Source organism: Patiria miniata, unplaced genomic scaffold (genome assembly GCF_015706575.1).
Source record: "Patiria miniata isolate m_02_andy unplaced genomic scaffold, ASM1570657v1 HiC_scaffold_17, whole genome shotgun sequence".
Taxonomy (NCBI): Eukaryota; Metazoa; Echinodermata; class Asteroidea; order Valvatida; family Asterinidae; genus Patiria; species Patiria miniata.
In genome coordinates, this window is record NW_024037055.1 from 3,281,093 (window position 1) to 3,288,813 (window position 7,721).

At 43.4% G+C, this 7,721-nt stretch overlaps 1 protein-coding gene across 1 annotated transcript; it reads left to right on the forward strand.

Annotated features, from left to right (window-relative positions):
- The first annotated feature begins 1,371 nt into the window (after positions 1–1,371).
- LOC119723483 (trimethyllysine dioxygenase, mitochondrial-like) lies at positions 1,372–7,451 on the forward strand. The gene is made up of 7 exons (XM_038194158.1): positions 1,372–1,509; positions 2,314–2,496; positions 3,939–4,054; positions 4,211–4,470; positions 5,186–5,334; positions 6,088–6,312; positions 7,045–7,451. Exons 1-7 carry the CDS (start codon positions 1,394–1,396, stop codon positions 7,316–7,318), a joined length of 1,323 nt encoding a protein of 440 aa, XP_038050086.1. The 5' UTR covers positions 1,372–1,393; the 3' UTR covers positions 7,319–7,451.
- The last annotated feature ends 270 nt before the right edge of the window (positions 7,452–7,721 follow it).

Genomic DNA, 7,721 nt, shown 5'->3' on the forward strand with positions numbered 1-7,721 from the left:
AATGTCATGTGTGCATTCAGTTCAGTTCAGCACAAAATGAGCATTTAAAGGGCGGCAGTTGCGAAGTCCAGTTCAGTTCAGTAAATAAGTTTCTATGACAAGTTCTGTAGGCCTACAGAAAGGGAAGTTCAAGTCAGTTTTTCTGAATGGTGACGACGACCAAACATGTCAGCGTGCGCGTCGACATGTTGCACTGTGGCCGGCACCGTACATGAGGCCGGATTTCTGGCCGACTTGCCAGACTCCAAGCGTCCAAATTCGACGTTTTTCGCTCACCGGAATTCCCCATGGTAAGATGAACGAGTTTCCGCGTTGGTGGCTTCCGGTTGGACGGTCGACTCGAAGGTAAATGTCTCAAGTCTTGCTTGTGAAGTTTGAAGCAATTTATTTTTTTGGTGACTGACCAAAAATAGCGGAAAAACATTGCGAGCTGCGAAGCAGCGTCTGTTGACCCCGCTCTCGGTAATTTTCCATCGCGCAATGATATAGCGGTGAAAGAGTTTCGTTTTTATATCACAGGCTGGTGCACCTGGGGTCTTTGCGCGCCTTGGGCCAAAGTAATTGGTGTGTATTTCTCCGCATACTAGTTTTGTCCCCTAAAACCTATTTAAATATTACGCCAGAATTTTTATCAAGATTGGAAATTGTACATGAAAGAAAAATAATAAATTTGAAGGAATAGTCTTCATTTTCAGATGGAGTAGCAACAATTTCATATAACAAAATGCCCTATTTTTTGGTAAGACGGGAATCGCGTGATCGCGTGGCCTGTCTCTCATTGGCCAGAAGTATGTAGGGTGACGTCAAAGGTCAATCTAGCCAATTTGATTGGACGAAGGAGCTGGTGAAAAATACTGAGCAGACGAAAACATTTGTGCGCTGGTACATGCACCCGCTTGTCTTGAACAAGTACACATTTTCAATCTTTTTCAGCTTGCATACTGCTGCGCCGCGGCGAATTAAACTGTTTTGTGCATAAATTTAATTCTGGGAAAAAGTCATTTGACTGCATTTTTACCAATGTTATTAATTAGAGCACCTGATGGGTGGGGCTGAATCTTTTACACCTGTGGGCATCGAACGGCCAAGTAAGAAATCTCTATATATAATGGGTGGTGGTAGAGGTGATACAATCTGGTGCAGGATTCGTAATTATATTGTTATCAATTTCGTTCAGAAATGACAATGATGAACAATATAGGACCTATATAGTGATGCCGTTACCGAGCGCGATGTATCGATTATGATAATGAGTAGACTGGATCTCGTTTGTAAACACAAGTACATTTCGAACAAAAAACATGATCCAGTCTTCTCATTATCATAATCGATACATCGCGCTCTGTAATGGAATCTCACTCGGGATACGGGGACCATCGAATGTACGCTGGGCATGAAGACCACATTGCGTCATTCATGTTCAAACATTAGCACGAGTCGGAAAACGTGTTCACAATCGCGAGGGGAGCTCTCGGAATTGAACGGGAAATTTCACTTTTCATCCGGATCGTAAGTAATTATCGATGTCTACTTGTACCTCAGGTGGCGTATCTACTAATTTGTAGGCCATTTTGAGGGTGAAATCTGATGTTTTTGTTGGGCAATGTTGGGTTTTTGGGTCAAGGACAAGATTGTGATGTGTTGCTCGGCATACATTAGCTTGGCCCATAGAGCTACATGTATACATGTATGATGTATACATTAAATTACGGTCCCAGTACTAGGCGTACTAGTGGCAGTACAATGTACTACGTTATCACCAGACCATGGGTGGGTATTACAGTAGAGGCGCTCTTCAGGAAGTTGTATATCAACATGTATACTCGCGCTTACAATTAATTACATCAAAACAGCGCATTTTAAAAGCTTTAGTTTTATACTTTGTTTCTCCACCTTTCTGCGCTATTTAATGCATTTGGGTTGTTGGGATGTTTGAAAAATACCTCACAATCCGCATTTTTTTGGTGTCTATCACAAAAAGGGGGGGGGGGAATGATTCAATAGCCCCCCCCCCCCCCCCCCCCAGTCTAAAAAGTGGGTGGGGGTGGGGGGGGGGGGGGTAGTCCCACTAACTGGGTCGCTAGAACTCCTTTTTGACATTTGGGATGTTGGTCTGTCGTGCTAGTACCTCCACCCCCCCCCCCCCCCCCCCCCCCCCCCCCGGATTTATGCCCCTGGGTGAGGAAGACAATTGGACTATAAATTCAATTGTGAATCAATTAGCCTAAATAATCAAGTTTATTGTCTTGTGCAAATCCACACCTGTGAAATTATTTTTTGAGGCAAATTACCGGATTTTGTGTTTCCTTTCAGAAGTGCCTGTTACATCAATCAGTTCAAGCATACAGCAAGGTCTGTCCTTGCTCTATGGTTCAAGTTGCAAAAAAAGATGTCTGAATCACTTGCGGTTGCCACTGAGCAGGAGCGAAGTGTGACAGTGAAGTCTGGAGACAACTCGTGGGAGTTAAGCTACGTGTGGTTGAGAGATCACTGCCGGTAAGTGCTAGTCCAAAAACTTGGGACTCTCAATAGCGTGCATGAGAGTCCCAAAACTAGTAAAAAACTAGTAAAAAAATGCAACACAAGAACATAGACTGGCACATGAAACAACCAGTCCAACACCCCTTTAGTACTGCTTCAGTCAACTGTATCAAAAGAAGGGTTACACCTCTATGTTCCGACTGCACATATTCCAATTCCTAACCCTAACCCTAACGCTAACCCTAACCGGGAGTAACACAATCTAGGTTGTCGGAACATAGGGGTGTCGGAACATAGAGCAGTCACCAAAAGAAGCATCTGTACTATTTCTACACATTTTCTACAGTTGTGCCACTAGACCGCTGAAGGGTCCATCTTTCTGAAAAAATCGTGACATGTACCAGTCTAGTCTTAGTCTTCAAATTGAAATCACTTGGTTTCACTCTAAGGTGCAAAAATTTTACTAGAAAAGTCTCCTTGAAAAGATTGAATTGAGACCTCAAACTTAGCTGGTGAAATACTGAGGACCTTTTCTTTGCCTTATGAAGATTTTGGAGAATTTTGTCAGCTGAATATATGAGTAAAGTATATGTTCTCATGCTTTCCAGTAAATTCCCCATGGTGTTCCCATGGTGACATACAATCCCCATGGTGTTCCCGTGGTGTCCATAAAATCCCCATGGTGTTCCCATGGTGTCCATAAAATCCCCATGGTGTTCCCATGGAGCTCATAAAATCCCCATTGTGTTCCCATGTTGTCCATGCAATCTCCATGGTGTTCTAATGGGTTTCATGATGAACATAAAATCTCCCATGGTGAACATTTCAACTTACATGGTGTTCTTGATGACCCTATGGGTTTCCCATGGGGTCCCATGGGATGCTCATGGTACATTTCTGTAAAGGGTTGGCCTGAGTTTGTTTTGCATGTTTTTCAGCACGCGAGGTCCCAGTCTGCACTTACCCTATTAATTCACGCTCCAATGTCATCTACTAGTTTGATAATCTGTCACATTTTAAGCAATATCCATTTTTATTATTTTTTTTTTTGGGGGGGGGGGGAGGGACAACTAGCCCCCCCCCCCCCCCCCCGGAATTAACAAAATAAATAATAGTACTTGTGTATTACAGCTTTGTTTACTTGCTGCAATGAAAAATGTATTGTCTAACGATTGTGCGATATCGTCTGCTTTGAACAGCGCCTCCAATATTAAGATCAGCCCCCTACCCCCCACTTTTATGATTTCACACAGCCAGCTTCCAGGCTACTTTCCAGCATGGAGAGTCTGCCCCCCCCCCCCCTCCTCCCCAGCAAAAATCCTTCATATGCCTTTAGTCCACTTGCTCACCTCAGGTTTCCAGACATTTTTTTCCCCCTCACATTGCACAAAATAATGTTATGAATGCCCTTCGGCAAGACTGATATTGTTTTCCCTGTAAACTTGTCTTGCCCAAAGGTGTGAGAAGTGTTTCGACCACAGCAACTTCCAGCGTTTGCTGGACACTGTCGGTATCCCATTGGACATTCGGCCGACTCAGCTGACGTGCGGCACCGATGGCCTGGACCTGACATGTGAGTCCCTCTAACGTCAGAAGTCGTTTGCTCAATTTAAAATTTACTTTCAATCGGTTATTAAAGTTTAGTCATGGGGCCACCATGATTCAAATTTGTGAATAAATAACAGCAAACAGAATTTCTGAAAAGGCCTTCATTTTATTCATGTTTCAGGGCCAGACAGTCACATGACCACTTACCCCTGGAAGTGGTTGGAGGAATTCGGTCCCAGTGGTGCGAAACAGCAATCGCACAATGCGGCCCTTCAGCGTATATTATGGGATGGGGCGACAATAAAGAGCGTGCTGCCCCCAGATATCGCATTCCAGGAGTTTATGGAAACCGAAACGGGTCTCAAGGAAGCAGTGGAGAGGTTTTACAAGTTGGGGTTGGTGTTCATTAACGGGGCTCAGCCAAATACAGAAGACGTGGAGGTAAATAGTCTGGTATACATTGATGATTCTGACCATTCGTATTGAGTCCGTGAACAAGTACCTCATTAATAGGAGACTTTTGAAACGGTGGTGGCAGCAAACACACCGGTCCTTTTTCCATCGTTTGTGTCATATTGAGCACACGCCCTTTAGCTTTAAAACATGACGAAAACAAATTGAAAAGGACCTGTGTGTTTGCCGCCACCACCGTCTCAAAAGACTCCCATCGTAACAAAGAGAGAGTTACACAGATTCTTGAATAAACTTTCTGGTAATTCTGTCTGATTAATTTGGAACTCAAAGCCTTAATACAATGCCAGTAAGGCCAAGTAAGGAAATAAAGAATGCAGTTTCTCGTCACAGACCGCTTCCTTTGTCCCACCCGCCTCCCTCTTTTTTTTGCTTTTCATTTTGCAAATATTTTGCACATATATTCTCCGATATGTATTTGTTTCCAGCAAAAATTGTACCTTTTTAGAAAGGGTTAATGGCTTCTAGATTTTTTGGACACATATTTTTTCAGTAAAAGAGTTGAGAAAATGGAAGAATCCACTGCCATCTTGAAAATCCGCCATCTTGGTGGGAAAAAAGAAAGGAAAAACAAAGCACTCGCCTCCTTCCTTTTTTTCCCAAAAACCCGGAGGAAAAACTATTTAAAACTTTTACTCAGCATTATGGTGACCAGAGAAGTTTTTTTTTTTTTCTCCCGTTGCAGAAGGTGGCCAGTCGTTTCTCCCGCCTCCAGGAGACGTTTTACGGCAGGGCGTGCGTGGTGACTTTTACTCAAGAGATTGCTGATAGCGGATACTCCAAGGGGAGCCTGAGTCTTCATACAGATAACACGTACTTTCATGAGCCGAATGGGTGAGATAAACCTTTAAAAAAAAAAAGACTAAAAAGAAGTTCTGCTTCCGGTTTTCCCACCTACCCTAATTTTATAGCACGACCCTAAAGACTTTATCGGGAATTTAAATTGTTTATTTAAATCATGTTTTATTTTCTGTCTTCACGAAAATGCTTCTCAACAACCTTTTTACGTCAATAAATGCTTTTAAATAAATACATTTGCTATTTTTGAAGAGAAAGCACTATTGTTTTGGGATCAGCAAGTTGTGGTGATGACAACACGTGCATAATGCATGCAATAAGCCATTTGCGTGTTAAATTTGAATAAAATCTGGAACGCTGACTTAATACAATGCTTTGCACGTTTTAACCTAGCATTCTCCCGACCAAAGAGACTGTTACTATATCACGTGATTCGGGGCAAGCCTTATGCTAGCAACCCCCAGCTCCGGCATGGTCTGGTGTCTTTGTGCCATTCTTACCCATTGTGAACGATGTATTGGTGCTGAGTGTCTCTTACGTAACTACGCAAGAGCTTGCCCCGAATCATGTGATTAGCAACAGTGTCTTTGGTCTGGAGAATTCACAGTTAAAATGTGCCAAGCATTCTGAGCAAGTCATTGTACCAGACGTTTTTCAAATGTAAATCCCAAAGGTTATAGGTTACACGCAAATGGCTTATTGCAATGCAGCAACGGTGGACTGGTTCCAGTTCCCGCCGTGCACTTAAATGGCAAAAGACATAAATGAGTTGGTTTCTGATTGAAACAGGGCTCTTCTGTTCAGCTGCTTCAAGCACGACGGGGAAGGGGGCGAAAACCCTCTAGTGGATGGGTTCTACGCAGCCGCCAAACTTAAACGAGAGCACCCAGACTACTACGATGCCCTCAGCACCATCCCCCTTGTCATGCAGTACGTGGACCAGGAACGAGACATCAAGACTCATGCGACGATGATCAAGAACGACCCCATTACTGGAGCTATGCAGATGATTCGGTGAGTCTACTTCTGTTCTACTTTTGATCTGTGAAACATAAACGATGGAGAATCCTAAAGATGTCACTTAATTAATTATCCAAGATATGTCGCACGAGGGTTTGTCCGCAACATTTTCTGTGAGGGGGATACAAGAATATATTGCACGAGCTATAACAATATTCGACTTGTGCAGTATTGTTATAGTGAGTGCAATATATTCTTGTATGTGAGGGGGGTACAAGAATATATTGCACGAGCTATAACAATATTCGACTTGTGCAGTATTGTTATAGCGAGTGCAATATATTCTTGTATCCCTGAAAAAAAAGCCATCCAATATTATTATTACAGTCGACTCCCGGCAGTACAAACTCAACAGGACCTAGCCCAAAATATTTGTTATATCAGAATTGTGTTTAAGGAGGAGCATTAGTCCCATTCATTGTGCACATAAATGCACAGTCGGGACTGACGAGGCTTTATATTTTTTACAACCAAAATTGACAACCTGGTTGACAACTGTGAGTTTCTAGGCTCTTGATTGGGCAAGAACCACCAAGATTTGTTAAAATGCCCAAATTAGGACAGTATCAAAAATAATATTGTCCTCGTCCGGGGACTTTTACTGATGACAATACTGCAGTCATCTGGGTACTTTTTACGAAAGCATGCAATACGCTGATTTATTTTTACCGCTGGAAGCCTGATATAAATAATCGTAAATTGGCCTTTTGGATTGGATCTTCACAGGTACAATGTCTTGGACAGAGGTGTCCTTTCCCATTTCACACTTCGAGACATGGACCGCTTCTACGCGGCCAACAAAGCCTTCGCCACCATCCTGCAAGACCCGTCCAGCGAGTTTGTGGTCAAGCTGGTACCCGGCAGACTGATGCTCATCGACAACTGGCGGCTGCTGCACGGACGCTCGGCTTTCACCGGTAACCGAGTAATGACGTCGGCCTACTTGCAGCGAGACGAGATGCATAGCAAGATCAGAACCATGCTGGGGGTTAAGATATAACCCATCGGACCAGCGGTTCCATTGGGTCATCCATTCCGCAGGGGAATATACATGTAGTCACTTAAGACAAAGTTAAAGGCGAGGAACTTTTCTGTAAGGGCGGAGGAAGTTTTTCAGAGTTGTGCATCATTTTTTTGGGGAGGGGTGAGGGTGGGTGGGAGGGAGATTCTCAATTTCTTAGTCAGCTCTAGTATTCCAGAAAGGTGGGGGGGGGATGAGTGAAGGCGTGAGAAGAAATTTAGGAACCTAAGCATTCCAATTTTTTGTTTTTGGCCCCATTTTACAAGTATCATAACATAAGTCAGTTCCTCTTGGGGGGGGGGGTGCAACCCCCCCTAGATCCGCAACTGCTTTAGGTATACTTGGTGAGATCCAACAAAAAAAATCTTTATACTCATTGGGG

Bases quoted from the DNA above. Each gene is read 5' to 3' on its own strand.
- LOC119723483 (XM_038194158.1), top strand. From the start codon at position 1,394: ATGAAGACCACATTGCGTCATTCATGTTCAAACATTAGCACGAGTCGG. The intron at 2,497-3,938 runs GTAAGTGCTAGT...TCTTGCCCAAAG, and splicing joins TGGTTGAGAGATCACTGCCG to GTGTGAGAAGTGTTTCGACC. The intron at 5,335-6,087 runs GTGAGATAAACC...TGATTGAAACAG, and splicing joins TACTTTCATGAGCCGAATGG to GGCTCTTCTGTTCAGCTGCT.